The sequence below is a fragment of the Cyclopterus lumpus genome, chromosome 15, assembly GCF_009769545.1.
Source record: "Cyclopterus lumpus isolate fCycLum1 chromosome 15, fCycLum1.pri, whole genome shotgun sequence".
In the NCBI taxonomy this organism is placed as follows: Eukaryota; Metazoa; Chordata; class Actinopteri; order Perciformes; family Cyclopteridae; genus Cyclopterus; species Cyclopterus lumpus.
The window spans coordinates 23,709,473-23,732,666 of NC_046980.1; the positions used below are offsets into that span (position 1 = coordinate 23,709,473).

General features: G+C 43.3%; 1 protein-coding gene across 1 annotated transcript in view; it reads left to right on the forward strand.

Annotated features, from left to right (window-relative positions):
* The window catches only part of col13a1 (collagen, type XIII, alpha 1), a 102,227-nt gene that overhangs the window by 53,277 nt on the left and 25,756 nt on the right, over positions 1-23,194 (forward strand). Inside the window, exons 5-19 of the mRNA XM_034552319.1 lie at positions 827-862; positions 2,276-2,302; positions 5,729-5,779; positions 7,486-7,521; positions 8,360-8,386; positions 8,671-8,697; positions 13,425-13,451; positions 13,534-13,560; positions 13,896-13,922; positions 16,123-16,164; positions 19,920-20,012; positions 21,158-21,199; positions 21,312-21,329; positions 22,486-22,512; positions 22,897-22,941. Coding sequence (XP_034408210.1) covers positions 827-862; positions 2,276-2,302; positions 5,729-5,779; positions 7,486-7,521; positions 8,360-8,386; positions 8,671-8,697; positions 13,425-13,451; positions 13,534-13,560; positions 13,896-13,922; positions 16,123-16,164; positions 19,920-20,012; positions 21,158-21,199; positions 21,312-21,329; positions 22,486-22,512; positions 22,897-22,941 — 552 coding nt within the window. The remainder of the gene's footprint in view (positions 1-826; positions 863-2,275; positions 2,303-5,728; positions 5,780-7,485; positions 7,522-8,359; positions 8,387-8,670; positions 8,698-13,424; positions 13,452-13,533; positions 13,561-13,895; positions 13,923-16,122; positions 16,165-19,919; positions 20,013-21,157; positions 21,200-21,311; positions 21,330-22,485; positions 22,513-22,896; positions 22,942-23,194) is intronic.

Genomic DNA, 23,194 nt, shown 5'->3' on the forward strand with positions numbered 1-23,194 from the left:
GGTCTTTGCTTTAAACAGGCCTTTCAGGTGGTGACTAAAAATAGGTTTCTGATCAAATAATAGCTCATAAATTGACCATACAGTTTTAAAACCATGTTCACTGAGTGGTTATGTCTGAGACCAACAGTATGTCTAGAAACTGGCCGTAAGCTGACCCTCTTTTCTGTTGCATTCCTGTCTCTCCAGGTGTTTGCTGCCCTCAGTTTTTCAAAGCTGTTATTTAATAATGCTAAAGTAAGATAACCACCGGTCTCGCTAAACCAGAACAAATATTTCTTAAAAACACATATGTAGAGTGTTCATTGTTTCAAAAAGGCTGATATCCAGACGTAATAATGAACGTTATTTGTTGTTCAGAAACTAATCAACAACAAATATCTGCCGCTTTTGTCATGACTGTGTTTATGGTTATCGATAGTGTGACAGGAGAGTGTTTATGAAGCGTTGGAGCGGCCTGAAGGGAATCGGTCATTGGGCATGAATGCAGCACACAGCTCTGTCTGTAGCTTTGGGCATGGCATGCTTGACTGAGCCCTCTTATCACAAATGATTCAACCCTTAAATGGATACCATGGCATTAGAACTTTCACAAACCCAGTATTAGTATTAATATTAGTATTAATTCTACCAATGTTTGAGATCGGTAATATCTACGTGCGTTATACTGTGGAATTTGATTTAAATTAGATTCCATTTAATCAGATGAGGTTAGATTTATGTGATGAAAACGAGCAGAGTCTAAATGTCAAGGTGTCCCTTTAGGAGTTAACTCCAGTCTAACCTTCTGATTGACCTTTGTTCCTTTTGAATGTGCGTTGGTCAATAGGGGGACAAAGGAAACATGGGGATTCCTGGGAGAATGGTGAGTGACTTGGGTTTGTGGATCAAGGGCACTATAGTAAAGGTACATGCATTATGGCATAAGCACCATATGAGCTCTATGGAATGCAGTAGATCTACGGTCGACCCGCCCTTAAACACCACCGCAGCAGTCCTCTGAAAGTGATAGCAATAGGAGAATGATGACACCTTTTTATTTCTATATGTACTTTGATGCCCACCATTTGAATGAGAACATGTATTTGGATGGGATGTTTTTCAGAGGTTTGGGGGGCCTTCACTCAGACAGTAATGTTCCTCAAAAGTGCCGTACACATTTAGGCTATGTGCAATGCAATAATGTCATTTTTATTTTAGACTTCCATTTACTGAGCCTCTCCTGAACCAGTCTGGAGCCCCCGCTGGAGGCCCGCCTGCCACTCTGTAACCTCTCCTAAAGGGTGTCACGCCTAACTGAGCGGGTGAATAGTTAATGCACAGCCTGACTGTAATATGATAGAGAACAATGTGAAATGGATACAATCATAGTTTAGAGAATGCATAGTGATACTGCCATATTCTCACATTCACAGAGTAACCCAACCCCCTAAATGTGTCTTTAGGGCCTTTCAGCTGTCAGTTGTGGACTCTCTAATATATTCTTCAGGTATCAGACAGCTTGTGTGTGATACCCCTCTCAGCCCACCCAGGCTGCAGTGCAGGAGTGTGACCACAACCAACCGTTCCTGTACAGTTGACGGCCTGTAATGTACAGGGTGACCGCTTAATTCATTTGAATAGTTTCTTTTGGATATGCCATATTTCAACAGTTTTGGGTATTATGTGTATGTTTTACTCAGATGACACTGTGGTAGTCATCTCACAGGCCTCTCACCTGGCTAAGACAATGCAGGTGTTTATCTGATTCTAAACGAAAGGCCAGTAATGGTGAAACGCTTCTCTTCTCAAAGGAAGTGAAATCATGTATTTGTAGACAACATTTGGACAGTCTCTTTGGAAGAATGCACGATAAGCGTTGAAAGAATGTTCTGTTTTGAAAGGTTACAAGTCGTTGATGTTTTTTTACATTTTTTTAATGTTATATAAAGCCTTGATTTTGAGATTCAAAAGTAACACATACAGGACATGTGCATTCATTGGTCAAATAGTCCTCAACCCTCTTTTTAACATCTTGCATGCTGATAAGATAATGTGGTTAAAATGTCTCTGTAGCTCACTGACAGTAGAGACCACCAGACACTGTCAGGGCATCCGACCAGCACTTAGTTTGAGGCCTTTAGCTTCCCCTTAACTCACACGTACATATTCTTTCATCACTAGTCCTGAGGATGCTGCACGCCCCGAACCCTCTCCATATCTCTAACACTGGTTCCTCTCTCTCTTGTGTCTCCTCCCTTCACACCTTTTTGCATGCGACTGCTGTGACTGATCCCAGGGCTTAAAAGGACACGCAGGGAAAAAGGTAAGTTTGGGACCACGTGCCATCAGCTAGAATACTTTAACTTAGCCCCAATCAAAGAAAAAACCTTTCTCTGGTCAAACCAGCTCGTTATGAATGCATAAACGTGAGTAGGAAGAGTCTCATTTGAGACATGGCTAACATGAGACGGGTTGGTGGTGCAGAGCTGTGCACTGTACAGGTAGCATGTGATTTATATGTCTGTATTTTCAAACAGCGTGAGGGTCCCGTTCTGTAAATGGTTTCCCACCCTGGTTGGATTACCTGAACTCTTTACACCATGAAACACAATAGTAATGATTTGTCACATAAGCGTCTGAAAGTTCAAATTTAAGACTCTCCAAAGAAAGGGGAGAAATGTTTATAGAGGCCTCGGCAGAGTTGTGGCTTCTCAAAGAGAACGTAGAATGAATGAGTTATATACCGAGATAAATACGAGTTGTTTCTGGTGCGTTGCACAACTGTCTTACCATGAATATAAGCTGCCAGCTGGGAGAGAAAAGATTGATATTGGCCTCGAGGTGGAGATTACATGTAAGACACATTTTACTGTGGGCTTCGATGTCTCCCACTTGGCTTCATGAATTGCATAAGTGTGTCAACAGAGACGGTAAACATGCAGTAAATCTGTCATGGTCACCAGCACAGGCGCATAAAAATCGAAATGATCACGTTTATTCACATCAATGAAATGAACTCTAACACCAACGAGTATCCATGTCCGCTGCAGTTTGCTGAAGGTCGAGTTCCTCAGAGGAAATGAACTCAGATGTGGAAGTTACATCAGGTTACATGCATAGCTGCTGACAAGTCAATGTGAACATTGAGCCCGTGGAGGTGATCACCTTTAACGCTGTGGAGCAATGTTTCTAAGAGTGAGTCCCCGTTTGGTGGGTTCTTGTGTACACATAGATGCATGTGCATGATGCATGCCGACGGTTTCACACTATTCCACTGATCAACAACAGTGAAACAGCCTTCCAGCTTGGAAGCATGTGTGTAAACAATGCACGTTTCAAAATTGCAAATGTTTGATGAGGAACAACATTCTACATGTGTGCTGGGCATCAAGGATTCACAGTGTGAATCTTGGGATTTTAGTGAGAAAAACTGGATTTGAACATGAACTTAGTTTACAAGAAAACTCCCCAGGGCATCTTTCTACTACGTGTGGCACACTTCAATCTTTAGAGATAACGTGAGTCAGGAAGGAGGCTAACGTGTTGAGCAAGAAGCTGAATGGGTGAGTGGATGGTCATAGTGTTGCTTTCTATCTGCAACCTAATAACTAGATGCCACTAAATATCTCACACTGTTGCTTTAATAAGGTACCTCCCAATTCACCTCAACATGTTGCCAAATGCATGAGCCTGTTGGATTTGAACCCTCCTCCTCTTTGACCCGTTGCTAAAGCAACCTATCACCTGTACCAAAGCCGGAAACATCAGATTTACTCATTTGTTCTCGTCATATAGAACAGAATTTGTGATGTGTTGTGTTTTCAATGAAAAGGGAAACACTCGGCACATTCTTGATATTCATCTCACAATAACAAGTCTGGTAATTAGCCGAGCATTTTCATTGATATTGTCAGTCGGCTCAAGCCTCGGCCTGACTTGTGAGAGAACAGAAATAATAATCTGGCAAGCTGACAGCGTATTGGTGGATTTTTGGATCCACGGCCAAAATAATCAAGTGGTTTAATTTTATTTCCTGGCAGGGAACCGGTTTTCCCCCATGTGGGTTAGTCTCTTACTGTAGAGTACAGGAATTATACACAGCAGACCTGGCTGCAGATCATCTCACTACAATGGAAGCATCTTCCCCATAAAAATGAAGCATCTTGTAAGAACCAGAATTCTTGAAGAGAATAAATGAAGACACATTTTTTCCAGAAAACTGCGCTCTTCAAACAAGTGGCTTCTATGGATTTACTGGAACGGTTTCTGGGGCAAGAGACTGGCAAAGTAAGCCAGGCCAGGAGAATGATGGATTGGTTTTCCAAAAGAACCACAGCAGATGGACGCTGTACTTTTTATGAGCTTGAGCAACTTCCATTAAGAAGGAAATGAGATCTACATCGTTTTGTGTGGTTGTGTTCCTCAACATATGCATGGCTTTATGTGGGTGTATTAATGGGTCCTGGTTTTAGTTGCGATTCTAACCTCGCCTCATTGCCGTGACCTCTTGCAATCAAAGTGATTCAATCTGCCCGAGTGTGTCTGTAGACCATCACTTGTCTAACCTACTAAAGCTGTAGAAAACCAATGAAGTAACTGAAAACTGCGTCACATGACAGGAAACCTCTTTTTCCACCATTACATTTGCCTTCTGGCCCCCGTGTGATATGTCTGACATTAAACCAAGTGTGAGAAAACAAATTGTCGGTCTCCTAAAGCGGACATTTGTTCAGGATGACCATCAGATATGTCCCTAAGATAGGGTTTCCTGCAGGAGGACAGAAGCTAACAAGGGAAAGAGCTGGAAACCTGAGTTGGTCTGTGTGGCCTCAGTGGTTTGTGGGATTGTGCAACGGGGGATCAAGAGGGATGATCTGGCTGCCGCTGTCTCAGTGCAAATCAACTATTCTGGCCCAAATCCAGAGCCCAGAGGCACTCCGCTGTTTATACAGCAGCACTGCTGACCTTTGTCCCTCTGTCAAGTTAAGAAGTACAGTCCTGCAGCCACTGGGATGAAAGTGATTGTCCATCTAAATATGTGAGGCCTGATCTATCGAGCGTTTGAGAAAAGATCTGAGAAAAACTGGATTTTCAGGGCAATGCTAGTTAGACTTTCATTGATTTTTGAGGCGAGTTGATGTAATGTCAATAGAAAATAGTCTTTTTATTCCAAAAACAGTGGAAGCCTATTAGCTACCTTGGATAGCCAGTGTGACAGAATAGCCAAACCTGTTCCCAGCTGGCTAGCTTATTAGCAGTTAAAGCTACAAATAGTCACCAAGCCTCTAGCACCCCCTATTTCACAAAATGACAGAGGAACCTTCTAATGGACCAGAGCTTTACAGTGTTAAGCATGTCCATCACGGTTGCCTGAGAGCAGGTATTGGGGTCGGCTGTAGCTCGTGGGGAGAGTGGTCGTTCCGCAACCACAAGGTAGCTGGTTCAATCCCCGCTCTCCCCTTAGTTTGCTAGCATGTCGAAGTGTCCTTGAGCAAGGCACTGAACCCCCGGACGCTTCACTGCAGCCCACTGCTCCTTCGTAACTAAGGATGGGTCAAATGCAGAAAGAATTTCCCCAATAAAGGGATCAATGAAGGATGTATTATTGTATTCATGTGTCGGGATTAGACACATGTTTGGACAGATGCTCGTGGATGGATTAGCCTCCGCTAAAGCTATTTACTTTTGGATGTGCTGGACTTCTCTTATGATATCTTCCTCTTTCTTCCTCTCTTCTATCTGTCACTAGGGAGCACCAGGCGAGCCAGGTCTGTCTATCATCGGTCCAAGAGGACCCCCGGTAGGTGCCTCCACCTCTCCCTCCACCTCATAAACCGCTAATCTTGATCCAAACCAAGCATTGTATTAGACCCCTGCTTATCACATTAGGGTTCCTAAACACAACAGGCCTTCACTTCTGTCGATTAAACTAGTCAATTGGAGAGTCCAGCCAAGCACACGAACACACCACAAATGATAGAATTATGCTATATAATTACAGACTGTGTGGAAACAGCAGCAATTGGCAACATGTTGGATTATTAGTCATACCTGCTTTATTGGGAAGCAAAGTGAGAAAATCCATCCTGGTCCAACTGGTTTCCATCTCCTTTTCAGTTCACAGGTGAACAATGTGGCCTCTAGAACCATAATATGCCTTTTTTTTGTTTTAAAGATGGCCTAAGTCTAGCCAATTTAAGTGGAGCACACATCTGTTCTTCTAATCTGAACCTGTGTGTGCCCACTCCTGCTAGATGGATGTGTGCGCCTCTAATGAATAACAGGCTGTGGAGGAAGCTCTGTGCAGTAGGAGCCAAGTTCCAAACTTAGAGGGCCAGTCAGTCAGAAACACTTAGAAGCTAGTTTAGCACAGCGGGTGAGATTGACATGAGAGACTCCAGTCTCGACCTTAGATGGACAAGCGGGGTACATCAACAGAGAGGTGAGGAACATGGGACTGACAGCTGAGGCAAGCCCAGTCCACATCGTCCTTTCATGGGGTTAGATGACTGCAAAGATGTTCTCCACTTTGAGGCCATGTGCTGCATCACGCTCATTTTATTGATATATATACGCGCAATAGTTTTAATAGCACATGCACAATGACTTCTTAACTACATGCAGGAAACCATTTAACAATAAATTTAAATATGAGAGTCTGAGATTGCAGCATGAAAAGTTACTTAACTCAAGGAAGAAAATTAGTAGTTTTGCAGAGATTTTATTCTTTTATCATATATCATGTATCTACTTATTATGCATTAACTTCTCGCCAGTGTTGGCTTGAAAGTTGAGCATGAAAATTAATTCTTGACCATAAAATAACTGACCTCAAGGTGCTCGAGCTTACTTTTTCAAAGAGCTTCCAGCTGCAGAGAACACTCTTTTAGGATGTCTTGTTCATGTTTTGCATTAATATTTAGCTTGAAAGTACATTATTGATTTTGGAAACAAATAATCAAGGTTAACTTTTTTGTAGCTTTTCATTTGACATTAATATATATACCTTTTTTCTCAGAACTAGTAACCACAGGGAGTTTGGGAGTTTGCCTTTGGGATAGAATCCATTCCTGTAACTACCTCGGCCTCCGGGCAACCTGTGTAATGAGTCATGTTCACCGCCTACATCTTTGTTTTCACATCCTTCCCGGGGATATTACATGTCTCGTGCTAGTTTGAAGAGCGATGCTGAGATATCCTGGCTAATTGTTATTGACATACACTCATTGAGCTCATTATCCCTCTCTCCCTATAGTCCTACAGCTTTATCAGATTCGAAGGCTTTTCAGCATCCAGTTTCCTCCTGTGCAGAGAAGACACACTCACACACTCTGCATGTGTCCCCTGAGTCCTTGTGTCAAAACCAATGTTAGCTCTCACCTAATACCTCCGTGCTGTGGAGGGACACAACTGGTTCCTCTTCCACTGACTTTCTTCCAGCTGATGTTTTAAAACCAGACTCAGAAAGACAACACACACACTGCTTGTTTCTCTGTTTCTCTTCAGGGACAACCCGGGACAAGAGGATTTCCAGGCTTCCCAGTAAGTCATGGCCACGTCTGTCAGGTGGATTCTGTAAATGATGCTTCCCTGATTGGTGAAGAAGCTGTATAATTAGACTTGAATAAACTAAAGACAGCAGAGCGTAGTTACTAAATAATTATTAGTATCCATGGAACAAGTAAGACACTAATTTATGAACAATTTGTGAGTAACTCCCGAATATATATTAATAGGAGACTGTGAATTAAGAGCTAGATAATATGCTAATGGTCAGTTAGTTCCTAGATATCGGTAAATCTGCATTCTGAATATGTTCCTAATGAACTGTTCCTGAATAACGCAGAATCAGCTGCCATTGACATATCACCATATGACTATATTACTTCTTTATTATATGCTTGATTAGAAGAAATGAGAAAGTAACATTGTAAATGAGTGGACAGAAGACTAGAAAAGATCTATACAAGTACAGTATATTAACAATTTAAAGAAACACAATAATAAGCAACAACATGATTTACTCTATAAAAGACTAAACAAGCCAAGAAAGATCAGAAAGTGTTCCCCTACTGACCAAAGGCAGAAGGTTTATGAATGGCAATACTATTTCAATCACTAGCATTGCTGCAATATAGCTTCTGGCCACCAGCAGCAGTACTGAGCACTTCTCAACCACACTCGAGTCGGGCGCGTGAAAAAATCAACTTTATTTTATTACCTTACAATCAAGCAAGGTAGGCAGGTAAAGTACTAAGACGTGTTCCCGAAGAAGGGTTTGTGGTAACCTACATGTCACTTCAATGGGCCAGGTGGTGCAGTCATGTGTCATGCTGATCTCCATATGTACTAAACATTCCCTTCTCTTCTCTTATCCTAGGGTCCAATTGGGTTGGATGGCAAGTCTGTGAGTTTTGCCAAGCTTCTGTCATAAAGTCAAATAACTGAGTAATTGAGTGCTTCTTCAGTACCCAGAAGCACTCAGTAATGATAATGAGCATAATTAAACTAAGAATGATTATGGTCATTATTGTAATATAATCTCCACTACATTACTGGTATTATCGGGCGGGGTTTAAACATGCTATAAATATTTCTCAGAACTTTGTACGAGGAAATGAAATGTCAGTATCTGATTCGATTGATGCTGTTATTATACCACCTGCACTCACTGCTTTAATGTTCACACAGGGGCACAGCGGACCGAAGGGAGACATGGTAAGCATTCCTAAATCTGTCATAAACATGATTACATTCCCTGCGGTTATTTGAGCTCATAACATTTTGAGCATGTTGTATGGAATTTACACCAACAAGCCAAAGCAAATATGAAATGATTGGCCTGATTTATACCACACGGTGATGGGTTAACAGCGGGTTGCATGCCGTAGGGAAAGGCCAAGACAGATGGGAGCTGTAAGCCACACTGGCTTTCAATCAGGCCTGGTAGGTACAACTCTGACCCAGTGAAATGGGCCCAAAGGGATTTACACTCACATCTAAAGCCTGAAGCATTGGCTTCACGGTTAGCATTTTTTATTCCCATACCACTTGATTCCTGTGCCGCGGTTTTTGAATGGGTATGAATGTTAATACGTCCTGATGGGCAGGTGGCATCTTGCATGGTAGGCAGTGTCATCAGTGTATGAATGGGTGTGAATGGGTGAATGATGACACGTACCACAATGACAAGTAACCACAATCTTAAGCTATCCAATATCAATGCTCTCCCTACCAAATGTGGATCATCCGCCTGAATTATTTCCAGCTTCAACAGAGTTTTGCTGTAGGTTAGGGTTAGGTGTTAGGGTTAGGTGTTAGGGTTCGGTGTTAGGGTTAGGTGTTAGGGTTCGGTGTTAGGGTTAGGTGTTAGGTTAGGTGTAGGGTTAGGTGTTAGGTTAGGTGTTAGGGTTAGGTGTAGGGTTAGGTGTTAGGGTTCGGTGTTAGGGTTAGGTGTTAGGTTAGGTGTTAGGGTTAGGTGTTAGGGTTAGGTGTAGGGTTAGGTGTTAGGGTTCGGTGTTAGGGTTAGGTGTTAGGTTAGGTGTTAGGTGTTAGGGTTAGGTGTTAGGGTTAGGTGTTAGGTTAGGTGTTAGGGTTAGGTGTTAGGGTTCGGTGTTAGGGTTAGGTGTTAGGGTTAGGTGTTAGGGTTAGGTGTTAGGTGTTAGGGTTCGGTGTTAGGGTTAGGTGTAGGGTTAGGTGTTAGGGTTCGGTGTTAGGGTTAGGTGTTAGGTTAGGTGTAGGGTTAGGTGTTAGGGTTAGGTGTAGGGTTAGGTGTTAGGGTTCGGTGTTAGGGTTAGGTGTTAGGTTAGGTGTTAGGGTTAGGTGTTAGGTTAGGTGTTAGGTTAGGTGTTAGGTTAGGTGTTAGGGTTAGGTGTTAGGGTTAGGTGTAGGGTTAGGTGTTAGGGTTCGGTGTTAGGGTTAGGTGTTAGGTTAGGTGTTAGGGTTAGGTGTTAGGGTTAGGTTTAGGGTTAGGTGTTAGGTTAGGTGTTAGGGTTAGGGTTAGGGTTAGGGTTAGGGTTAGGTGTAGGGTTAGGTGTTGGGTTAGGGTTAGGGTTAGGGTTAGGGTTGGGGTTAGGGTTAGGTGTAGGGTTAGGTGTAGGGTTAGGGTTAGGTGTAGCGTTAGGTGTAGGGTTAGGTGTTAGGTTAGGTTAGGTGTAGGGTTAGGTTTAGGGTTAGGGTTAGGTGTAGGGTTAGGTGTAGGGTTAGGTGTAGGGTTAGGTGTTAGGTTAGGTTAGGTGTAGGGTTAGGGTTAGGTTTAGGGTTAGGTGTAGGGTTAGGTGTAGGGTTAGGTGTAGGGTTAGGTGTTAGGTTAGGTTAGGTGTAGGGTTAGGTGTAGGGTTAGGGTTAGGTGTAGGGTTAGGTGTTGGGTTAGGTGTTAGGTTAGGTGTAGGGTTAGGTGTAGGGTTAGGTGTAGGGTTAGGGTTAGGTGTTAGGTTAGGTGTTAGGGTTAGGTGTTAGGTTAGGTGCTAGGGTTAGGTGTTAGGTTAGGTGTAGGGTTAGGTGTAGGGTTAGGTGTTAGGTTAGGTGTAGGGTTAGGTGTTGGGTTAGGTGTTAGGTTAGGTGTAGGGTTAGGTGTTAGGTTAGGGTTAGGTGTAGGGTTAGGTGTAGGGTTAGGGTTAGGTGTAGGGTTTGGTGTTAGGTTAGGTGTTAGGGTTAGGTGTTAGGTTAGGTGTAGGGTTAGGTGTTAGGTGTTAGGTTAGGTGTAGGGTTAGGTTTTAGGTTAGGTGTAGGGTTAGGTGTTGGGTTAGGTGTTAGGTTAGGTGTAGGGTTAGGTGTTAGGTTAGGTGTAGGGTTGGGTTTTAGGTTAGGTGTAGGGTTAGGTGTTAGGGTTAGGCGTTGGGTTAGGTGTTAGGTTAGGTGTTGGGTTAGGTGTTAGGTTAGGTATAGGGTTAGGTATAGGGTTAGGTGTAGGGTTGGTGTTAGGGTTAGGTGTAGGGTTAGGTGTAGGGTTGGTGTTAGGTTAGGTGTAGGGTTAGGTGTTAGGTTAGGTGTAGGGTTAGGTGTAGGGTTAGGTGTTAGGTGTTAGGGTTAGGTGTTAGGGTTAGGTGTAGGGTTAGGTGTTAGGTGTTAGGGTTAGGTGTAGGGTTAGGTGTTAGGGTTAGGTGTTAGGGTTAGGTGTTAGGTTAGGTGTAGGGTTAGGTGTAGGGTTGGTGTTAGGTTAGGTGTTAGGTGTTAGGGTTAGGGTTAGGTGTAGGGTTAGGTGTTGGGTTAGGTGTTAGGTTAGGTGTAGGGTTAGGTGTAGGGTTAGGTGTAGGGTTAGGGTTAGGTGTTAGGTTAGGTGTTAGGTTAGGTGTTGGGTTAGGTGTTAGGTTAGGTATAGGGTTAGGTATAGGGTTAGGTGTAGGGTTGGTGTTAGGGTTAGGTGTAGGGTTAGGTGTAGGGTTGGTGTTAGGTTAGGTGTAGGGTTAGGTGTTAGGTTAGGTGTAGGGTTAGGTGTAGGGTTAGGTGTTAGGTGTTAGGGTTAGGTGTTAGGGTTAGGTGTAGGGTTAGGTGTTAGGTGTTAGGGTTAGGTGTAGGGTTAGGTGTTAGGGTTAGGTGTTAGGGTTAGGTGTTAGGTTAGGTGTAGGGTTAGGTGTAGGGTTGGTGTTAGGTTAGGTGTTAGGTGTTAGGGTTAGGGTTAGGTGTAGGGTTAGGTGTTGGGTTAGGTGTTAGGTTAGGTGTAGGGTTAGGTGTAGGGTTAGGTGTAGGGTTAGGGTTAGGTGTTAGGTTAGGTGTTAGGGTTAGGTGTTAGGTTAGGTGCTAGGGTTAGGTGTTAGGTTAGGTGTAGGGTTAGGTGTAGGGTTAGGTGTTAGGTTAGGTGTAGGGTTAGGTGTTGGGTTAGGTGTTAGGTTAGGTGTAGGGTTAGGTGTTAGGTTAGGGTTAGGTGTAGGGTTAGGTGTAGGGTTAGGGTTAGGTGTAGGGTTTGGTGTTAGGTTAGGTGTTAGGGTTAGGTGTTAGGTTAGGTGTAGGGTTAGGTGTTAGGTTAGGTGTAGGGTTAGGTTTTAGGTTAGGTGTAGGGTTAGGTGTTGGGTTAGGTGTTAGGTTAGGTGTAGGGTTAGGTGTTAGGTTAGGTGTAGGGTTAGGTTTTAGGTTAGGTGTAGGGTTAGGTGTTAGGGTTAGGCGTTGGGTTAGGTGTTAGGTTAGGTGTTGGGTTAGGTGTTAGGTTAGGTATAGGGTTAGGTATAGGGTTAGGTGTAGGGTTGGTGTTAGGGTTAGGTGTAGGGTTAGGTGTAGGGTTGGTGTTAGGTTAGGTGTAGGGTTAGGTGTTAGGTTAGGTGTAGGGTTAGGTGTAGGGTTAGGTGTTAGGTGTTAGGGTTAGGTGTTAGGGTTAGGTGTAGGGTTAGGTGTTAGGTGTTAGGGTTAGGTGTAGGGTTAGGTGTTAGGGTTAGGTGTTAGGGTTAGGTGTTAGGTTAGGTGTAGGGTTAGGTGTAGGGTTGGTGTTAAGTTAGGTGTAGGGTTAGGTGTTAGGGTTAGGTGTTAGGTTAGGTGTTAGGTGTTAGGGTTAGGTGTTATGTTAGGTGTTAGGTGTTAGGTGTTAGGGTTAGGTGTAGGGTTAGGTGTTAGGGTTAGGTGTTAGGTTAGGTGTAGGGTTAGGTGTAGGGTTGGTGTTAGGTTAGGTGTAGGGTTAGGTGTAGGGTTAGGTGTTAGGGTTAGGTGTTAGGTTAGGTGTTAGGTTCTCTGTATGTGTACAGATTGTAAAGCCATCTGAAGCAACTTTGTGATTTTTAAATAAATTGAATTGAATGGTTTTTGAATGGGGTTAGGGGTTACGTGGGTCATTTCAGTGTCGTTCAGCTGAGGCTGACGCTTTTATCTCTCCAACTGCTGAATATCAGTAGCTTCTTGCAAACCTCTGTTGTTCGACCATTACTCTTGGACCAGATCTGGGGGGTTGTTTTCTAAAGCAGGGGGACATCTCCACTAAACTGCATGCCATTACAAATGTCACAATTTCCAGGAGGCCAAGTGGGGTTGGATACTGTTGAAATAATGTTTAATGTTGATTAATGGGGCCGTAATGAGCTCCTGTTACTCAGTCTCCTTCCTGATGTCAGGGAGCATTTAAACGGCTTTGAGGGCTGGTCTGCTAGATGTATAGAGATGTTGTTGCCTTCACAAAGTGCCTTTGGAGCTGCCGAGCCTGTGGGGTCAGCAGCATGGGGTGAAGTGGATGTGTCCTACTGGGCCCTCTCCCTGAGTTCATTAATCAACCAGTCGCTGGGCTCTGACAGCTACTTACACAGGGCACACCCCAGGGCCTGCTGGGAAGTCAAGCTGAGGCACTTCACCAACAACAAGTAATTGGAATAGACTCCTGCAATAGCTAATTCATCAGTGTGATTGATACCTTGGCATGTTTATTCATTTCCATCATGTTTATTGGAGCCATTTGTGTTCAGTCAAATGAAATCGTTGTGAAGCCTAATCTAAGCCTGAAGACCGACTGTGCTGCTGTTGTCTTTCAGGGCCAGCGTGGCGTTAAAGGAGTCCTCGTAAGTTCTCCAGTCTTATATATTTCCTGCTAAATGCTGAACCGCTCACGTATCTCATTCACCTTTATTGTTTCTGTTCTAGGGGGAACCTGGACCCAAAGGGGAGAAGGTGAGGCATGGTTTGCAGTAAGAAGAAAGGTTCAGATGTGTATTCTCTGTAAAGGGGCAATCCAGCTAATGAGCAGAGCACTTCCTTAAAGTTGTGTTTTGGAGGTGTTAAAGGAGTGGTTGCATGAAAAGTTCGAGATATCCTGAGTCTTAGTCCCTGGTATGGGCCAAGCACCGACACACTACATGCCCGACAATAAAAAAGATGAAAGCTGCTTTTTGTTAAACCCTCCTTGCCTTGTAAACACCTCCTTTTAAATGCATTGCCCTCAGTTAATAACAGACTGTCTGATATGAACCTCTGAAACAATCTGCTTTTTCTTCTGTTCTCTCCAGGGCGTCTGTGGAGACTACACACACCGGGTAGGAAAGCGTTATTGTTTAACTCGTTCTTTGACACAAAAAGCATATTATGCTTAATAAAACAAATGTTTAGCCTGGTTTGCAGTATAAATGTTCTGACACCAACTCAACCTGTAGCCTACTATTGTCGCTCATCTCCCACAGGTCCACGTGTATGTAGAGCGTCTTCATGTCAGAACGGAATAGCAAAGGGAAGCTGTAGGAATGGAAGCCTCTGCAGAAGCTAGACACAGTGAAGGCTAACACATGCAGAGCTCTGCAGCTCTGGGGCTTGACTAGTGTAGAGAAAACAAGGCAATTACCAGGCGGCCTGCTGCAGCACTACGTGATAAGAGCCTGTGTGTCGGGTGCCAAGAATAAGAGTCTCCTGTGTAAAGGGGGATTTTTCACATCTAGAGTCCATTTCCAGCGTAATTCAAGCTTTCAGTTATTAAACTTTAAACTATTAAACGTTTTGCCATCGCCATGACATTTACTACCTTGTTTAAAAGCACCTCAAAATAACAATACTGAAATGGTTTTATGAGCTGTTATCGATAATCAACCATGCGATATACATCTCTGGACAGGAAGTGCTTTAGGCCACATGCACTTCAGAAGGAGGAGTCAGAGGAAGAAGGACCCAGAGATGATTTTGGGTTTGATGTCTTTAGCTTGTGGGGGACCCCGGCCCCCCTTCTCCAACACGCAGTGTGCCTCTTGAATTTTTGTTTTGCATAGACTTCTCCGAGCCGCGTCCAGCAGTCTGTATGGGAGGTTCATTCCCAGAGTCTGCTCACACTCCAGGCCTCAATCCCATAGTGATACCTTGGGGCCTCGGGGTTAGGTGGAGGTACAAGGTTCAGTGGAGAACAAGTCTCAGGACAAAGCCAGCAGTATCAGCAAATATGTCTTGTGTTTTTGTGTAATGTGTATTTTAGCAGCAGCCCATAGTTGAATATGTTGGGAAATATGCTTCTTTCCCTTCTTCCTGAGAGCCAGAGGATTGATGTAACTCTCACTTGTGTGTGAGTACACAGCTGGAGTCAGGGTGTGGTTAGCCTAGCTTAGCATAAAGCCTTTTCTCTGCTCAAAAACTGCTACAAATCTCTTTTGTCATTTCATTCAGAAAAAACAAATGTAAGAAATGACAGTTGAGGTCTTGTCAACAGTTTCTGGATTATTATTTATTTATTTCTATAATGCAAGGTTTGTTGCAATATCCAATATGTCTTAACAGTGAATTACTATTTAAATTCACATGAAATTGAAACCTAACAAGATGTTGTTCTCATTGTGCGCAGATCCAGGCTAGCCCCTTCCAGTATGTATGCTAAGCTAGGCTAACCACATCTTGACTCCAGCTCTGTACCGAACACAAAGATGTTAGATTGTTAGATTGATATCCATCTGAACATCTCACAGAAGAGCGATTATAACCATCACGAGACATGACCAGCGTGACCAGCTGTGACTGAAACCACCACTTCTCTGGTGTGTAGGCCCTCTTTGTGCAGGACCTGCCTCTGAAAACCCTGGCGGCCTTGCGCTCCAGTCAGGCTCTGATGTTGAAGGTTTGTCGGTGCCATCACCCAGATAGATAACTCTAAGCAGGGTGTCACAAAGTCGTGCCGCAAAGAGAGCCAGTGTCCTGTAGAGCCGAGGCTCCCCTCCACCCGCTGCTCTCCACCCAAAAGAAAGAAAAATAGATGAGACGAATGTTACATAATATGCACTTAGTGTCTCTTTGAATAGTTTCTGGAATTAGGGTTAACTGTGCATACTGCTGATGCACAGGGATACCAATATATAAAAAAAAGCTGTCTGTCATTTGGACATTTCAAATTATATTCCATAATAGTTATGCCAATGTTGTGTGGCGGTGGATAGCTGGAAATGGTGAGGGACAAAGCAGCACACTTGCCTACTTACTACATTTATACCCCTACTTATATCTACTTATAACATTCTGTATATATTTCCATATATATAGTACTATTGCTATTTGGGTCTTTCAACTGAGGTAAGAATAGTGAATACTTCTTTTGGGGTTTCAGGTATTGGGTGAAGGTATCTTTGCTTTAAAGGTTGCTGCATAATACAAATTGTGGAAATATGTACGTGATGTAAAAAGTAGGCAAGTTGCATGCAGCTGATTCTACTTGGTGTCAGTGGGGCAACGTACCTGAACTGTGTCTGATCCTGCTGGTCATCTCAACAGAAGCGGCGCATTGTACAGCCGCGTGTGGGGCAGTTGGCCACAGTAAGTCTGGATGTGTAACGTTACTGCTGTACTCTCTTTGTGGCAAGACCGGCGCCCACCTCTGCTGCGCTGCAATCTAGGGGCCTGGCTCACCGTCAATGGGGACATTGATGCACATCAATCCTGACAGTCATTTTACAATCCCAACGCCTTCAATTTCTTTGGTTTTTAAACAAAGAGCCATGACGGGTACATCAACCATCCCCCTTTGCCACTCCAAGCCCGTAGTTTGCTGTGCTGGTGCCTTTGTTGTCTTTCCTTTCTCCAGCCTTGTTTCTTTTTTTCCTCTCCTTTGCCCTCCCATTTCCTTGCTTTTCACTCTTATGTTCTATTTCTCCCCCCCATCTTTCCTCCTGGTTCTACCCTGTTTCCTTTCTCTGGCCTCCTGGTGACCTTTGCCCTGTGACCTTTTTGCACCGCTGGTCACCTGTGCTTTGTGACTCCCCCCGGCAGATGTTGCCCATCACCCTACGCAACATGCCCTCAATAAGCCCTCTAATCCTAAAACGCCTCAAGGTACAATTCTCTCTGCACCCCCCCCCCCCCCCCCCCCCCCCTCTGCTCGCCCTGTGGATGCCAACCGCCATCATCCGTCGTCAAAACCTCCCCGACCCTCCGCCGTCATGCTGTAATTAACCAACTTTTGCTGCTACTGCTTCTGAAGGTCTCGGCATATTCAAAGCCTTTTCTGTCATGATGCGTGACAGAATATTGACAGTTTTGTTCTAGTTTCAAGCAAATTGCAAAGCATCATGTTTTATTTAGAGCTTGTTTCCCCTTAGATTTAAAAAAAATAAATTACGGTAGTTTAAACTATACATTGAGGTTTTAAGTGGAGGAAGCAAATGGCACGAAAAGAAAAGAGAACATGCAAAGTAGATTAAACAAATAGTTTTTATCTCACTTAACAATCCAGCATCAGACCCTGTAGTCCATCCTCATATCTTCATAAAGCCCTCCAGACATCTATCTTTCAAATGAAGATTCATTATTGATTTATCTTCAGTGACAACATTTCATTTTACATTTCCCAAAATGCAACTTGGTGGCATCTCATTGGCAGAGCCTTTAAAACTTCAGTTTGTAGAATAATCTGACTTGTCATTTAAAAACGATGTTGGCCTCGTGGTAATGTGCAGATATAGAAGAAATACTAAACAAACAAAAAGTTGACTGTAAATATATATCAGATTGAAATATAAAATGGAAATAATACTAATAATGTATGCAACATTACCTATTTGCAGAGACAAGTTTTGCGAATGCAAAATCGACCCTATTACTCAAGAACGTAGATATTAATGATTCTCCTGAATCTCAGTTAACATCTTTCTACAACGCATGGAAACTATTTTAGGGAAGGATTGCGGTTATGGTAAACACTGTACAGTTAAGCCCTGTGGCTCATTTTGAAATTACAAGATGGACTAAGAAACTATACACAGTTCATATTGCCCCCCCCCCCCCCCCCCCCCCCCCCCCCCATGATAAATCATATATCAGCCAATCAGTTTTGACTATCTGATGAAAAGGGGTTTCCATCATGATAAGAATAGAATTATGGCAGTTTAGTTTTTCCTTCTAGAATTTCCTTTCATGTGGTCAAGTCGTGCAGAGCGGCACATTGGCTCCAACAACAGTGTGTCTATAACCCCAAAGAAAACCCCAACATGTCCAAAGACATAAATCATAGCTGGAAGAGGAATATATGGATTTAATATGGACGGATGTGTTGTCCGATATCTTAGAATAGAAGCTTGGCAGAGCTTTCTCTGGTCCTGGGCTACTGTACATGTGTGTTCTCCTACAATAACTCCGTGATTGCTGAGTGACTGAAGTTAGGCCAACGCGTTGTGTTGGGAACCTCTCCAAGTCGGAACACATGTGCAAATAAATCATGCACTGGAGCATAATGCGTTCAATTTCATGCAAACTTGTTGCCCCGTGTGATAATACATATGTCCATATGGAAGTGTCTTCGCTAAAAAATATGAAATTGAATTTATGAGCTCCAAACAGTGAATAGCGGAAATTATTTTGAGCAGGAAACAAAGGAGAAGCAGATTCAGGACGTGTGGCTGCCAAGCAGATTTAATTCATCCGCTGAGGTGTATTTATTCTCTTCATATCCTGAGCTCCTTGTAAATGTTCTTTATTTGATTTAGTTTAGTTTTGGCTTCGGTTTGAACCAATTCTGGTTCTGGCTGTCTAGCAAAGTAGCTGCAGGGAGAATCGATGTCAAGATGACATTCATTCGTTTCAATTATTATGATTGTAAAGCTAAACTTATAAAAGCTGGAGTACATTTGACAGCAAGTGGTCCAAGAGATCCAGATCGTTCTATGTGAAAGAACTACATCAGTGTCACACATTTCGCTTATCAAAAGCAGTCTCTAAGAAGAAAGCACTCACTTCAATGGAACCTTTCAACTCCATTTGCCTCGGCCGGTGCTCCGGTGACCTAAATACCACCTTTCGGTAACCTGACATGTCACATCGTAACCTCTGTCTCTCTTCAAAGATGGACTTTGGCCTCATCTGTGGATGTCCTCCTTGATCTCTCTGCGGCTGTCCACTGACTCATGGTCCATAATTTTGACCTCTTCTCAGTTGCTGCTGTGATGACTTTGATGACTTTGAGGCACCTTTTAGTGTCAGTTTGAGAGGCACTGGGCGTTCAGCCACCACGTCGTCACAGACGCTCAGAGCCTCTGACATCGTATAAAGGGGGAGAAAGGGGAGGTTTAGTGGGTCAAACTAAGTCAATGTGTACATTAGTGTTGTTACCATCTACCTAACTGATGTGAAGTTATGTAGTTATGTAACAAATGTACTTAGTTTACGTATTTTAATGCAAACCACAATCTTTTCCGAGCCTAACCAAGTAGTTTTGTTGCGTAAGTACACCTTAAACTAAGTAAACCTTAAACTAAGTAAACCTACAATGGAAGTTTCTTTTGACAAGAGATTGGATGCATGTAATGAGTTTTCTGTGAACATGGAAAGTAACAAACACAAGACTTGTGGTTTGTGTCTAATGCAAAACCAAAAAACGTGAAGACGTTGTCACATGACTCAGTAATGACCAGAGTCGTTGGTCAGTCAAGTCCACCGAGCCAGAACCTAACTAAGGGTTTTGTTGCCTTATCTATCTGCCTGTAAGTCAGAAGTTTAAAAGTGACGCTAGACTCAAAGTGTAGGGCCAATGACCACGCGTTAGTTAGTATTGACAAGTTGGGAGTGACAATGTGTTGGAAACGGTGCTCTGCTACTTTCCCAGGGTCCATGCTGGGTTAGGATCTGGCAGCTAGGTGCAACATCAACAAGGAAGGTATCAAAGTCATCACCCAGAAGGTTCTGCACTGAGCTCTCATCACGACGAGCTCATGCCGTGACCAGTTCCAGTCTCATATTCATAGACACCTGATCTGGCCCAGGGTACTTGCTAAGACCTATCACAAGGCTCCCTGATTATGTCCCGACACCTGACTCTGCTCACTTTATCCTTTGGATATTTTGTACGAGCCCTGGAAAAGAATGATCTTTGAATTTGGAATATTTTATCCACATATGTGTTCCAAAAGTCAAGAATGAATCTTCCTGCTCAAGTATAAACGCTTGCCCTGCTAGTCAGCTAACCTTCTGCAACCCGCCTGCTGCAGTTCTTTGAGGTGTTGTGTGAGGCTGTTGTGTGGGCATGGTCAGTGTGGTGAGGCATGCTCCAGCATGGCAGATTGTAACTCAAGGTCTCCCAGCAGGGTGAGCCTGGAGCGCAGGGACCCCCGGGACTTCCCGGACCCCCCGGACTCCCAGGAACCTCAGGTCTGAATGGAGCCAGTGGCCCAATGGTGAGTCCCAGTCTGAGTTCAACCAGAAAGGAAAAGTCTTCCTTGACATCTGTTAAATAGCCATCTTACTTATAAAGCACACACCCCTCAATGAATGCTACCTTGAAAGAATTTCTCCATCATGTTGTGGACTTTGTTTCCTCCCCTTGAACACATTAATGTTGTATGAGAGTCACCATAATTACAAGCTGCCATTGAGTACATAGTGTTCACGTAAAAGTCTGAATTGTAACCATGACTGGGAACTACCTGACATGTTGCTTAGTTCTATAGAAGTGCCTGAGAAGCTAGAGGACACATGGATGTGTCAGATCAGCCAAAGTCTATCGATCAAAGTAACTGAATCCAAACATATTAAAACTAGTGTTCAACAGTTCAACATGATCCCATCCATACTCGTCGTTTGTGCCTCCGGCATCCCTGTGATGACACCCGGGGCCGGTCCAAATGGTTGGAGTCACTAGTTCACTTTACTCAAAACCTGGACAATCTGCCGTCCATGACTGAACACACAAGTCTGTGTTGCAGCCAAAGAACATGAAGCCGACTTTTCACTTTGACAAACAATACAGATGTTCACTTTGTAAAGGTTTACGGTGCAAGTTCACGCCTTATATTGGGAAAATATGTAGACTTTACTGCCAGGTTCTCACTAAATCCACAAATAAGGCAATTCAGGATATAGTGGCAAAGAGGATCTATTGGTTTTGTATTAATGGAATGAATCATCCGTTTCTTTTATCGTGTCCCTCAAGACCTAAACAATACCAATGGAAAGCCAATTAGGATCCATTTCTGTGGCAGGCCCACAAATTAAACACATGTGACTATGCAATGGTCAGATAGAGTGACTTAGTATAAAATATTGGCAAACGAGAGGGTCAGTGGATGGGTCCAACAAACAGGACCTTCAACCACCAGACCCGTGTTAGACGCTGCGTGTCCCAAAGAGCTTTCGTTCTGTTGCGTAATGTTTACCCAAAATAGAAGTTGTTCTACAAGCGACACCAAAACCAACCCCCAGACATTGTGTGTCCCTGAACAGACAACAATAGTTAGCATTTTGTGACTATTTTCATGAACTTTGCACTTTGAAATGCCATCATGTAGATTCTGTGTAAAGAGTGTGTGCTGCTTTCATCCAGGGTAAGCCCGGTGAACCAGGCAAGCCAGGAAAAGACCCGCGGGTAAGCTTTGGTTCCATGAGTCCTCCACCTTTATTTTTCTAGGATGGTCTCATTAGTAAAAGTTTGTTCGTGTGACTTTAACCTTCTTGTGATTTCTACATTGTTTCTGCAGCTTTTACCAGGACTAAAGGTAAAAAAAAGTTCTTCTTCCTATCCAAAGACAAAAATGACAATTCTAGAAAACTTGATTAGCATCACTGTGGTCCAGTGGCCGGCCGTGCATCTTCTACCTGGGCCTTCTGGGCTGTCTTACCACAGCTCAACAACCTAATGACCTCATTATGATGCCACAGATACAGGTTATTATTTGTTTTGTGTAAACACCTCATATTCACATAACACGGCAACATTTGACAAGTGAAATAAAAAGTTACAAAACCTAAATACACTAACTGCAGAGTGAAGATACATAAATATGCACATGACGGGACAATGACAAGAACCAGTCACATGTATTCATAACAAACAAAACAATTCAACACAACTGTGGCACCAAGCAAACTACTAAAAATAACATCATAACTTCTCTTCCATGTTTCAACCTGAACTCCTCTTCCTGCTACTGAGTTCTGCTAGCTCGCTTTCTGTTGGACAAAAGTCACGCTGGCCCACTGACCAATCACAGCGCACGTTAATGATGACGTACTTCCAGGCCTTCTAGGTCAAAGAAGACGCCTAACTAAAGATCTGATTGGTTGACGACGATGACGTACGATAACGTCCCCGTGTACTTTAATCTGCCAAGGCTACCTAGAAGGCCTCTCACATAGAGACATAGAGGTGACATCTGATTGGATAACAGCTCTCCTTAAAACAAGATGCAGGCTGGAAGCAGAGCAACAGAGGAAGAAAGGAGCTGTGCAAGGAGAAGACAAGATAATAGGGAAACATAATTATAATACATGTAGTGTATTTGTGAAAACATATTTTATTATAAAATAGCTATAACTTTGTGATTCTGTTTAGGCCAGCAGAGAAGGCTTAGCACTGCTGTGACCTCTCATGATGACTTTTAGTTATTACCACTGTTTCCACAACAGAAACTCTACACACCACAGTGCTCCCTTTGGATTGAATGAGTAGATCTCCACATAAAGAATTGGTGGTCACAGATGATTTAAAAGGGGGAATGAGTCCTGTAAATGCCTCTCAGTGTGGAAAACAAGTGAGAAGGGGGGTTATGGGTTTGAAGCCTCAGTCACCTGCTGTATACTTTTCCATTTAAAATACTAAATGTGTTACACTGGCTGGATACGTACTTTTTATGCACACACTTTGTTTTATAGGGGGAGCCAGGTGTGCCAGGACCAAAGGTGAGCTGTCTTCTGTGTTTCAGAATCCAGGGTGTGGTTGGATTGGCTAGGAAATAATCATTCCAGCACACAATCTATCTAAACACAACTGTGCACATTGTCCTTTGAGTAATAGATGGGTTTTCTATCGCAGGTCATAAAACAATAGCCATTTATTTCCCTTGGTTGTCTTTCATGTGTTTTCAAGTATGCATTGGCAAAAGGAAGTTGTATTTTATTTATGGTTGTTTTGATTTGGCGGATACAATATCCAATTTTATAATCCAGTAAGTTGGTAATTTAGAGAGAAGAAGAGATACAACAGAAAGGAAGAGAGTGGCTTCAACATCTGTCCCCTTTGCTGGTCGTCATGTGTCTAATATTTGTCCTTTTGTCCCAACACAGGGGGATCAAGGGGACGTTGGCCCACTCGGTCCTGAAGGCTCAAAGGTATTCAGAACCTTTTCATGTTTAACTGTTTTGTTTTTCACTCAAAAGTCTGCGACAAAAGGTTCAAATTAAACTCAAAGCATATGCTCAGAATTGTGTTCTTTATATTTCACAACACGCTTCACACAGCATTGAACTGGAAGCTGGGGGAGAAGGTCAGCCCCCCCCCCCCTCCCCAGGTGTCACGTTTCCATCACTAATGATCGGAGCTCGAGCTGATGAAAACCCGTCATTTGTCCCAGGAATCAATGCT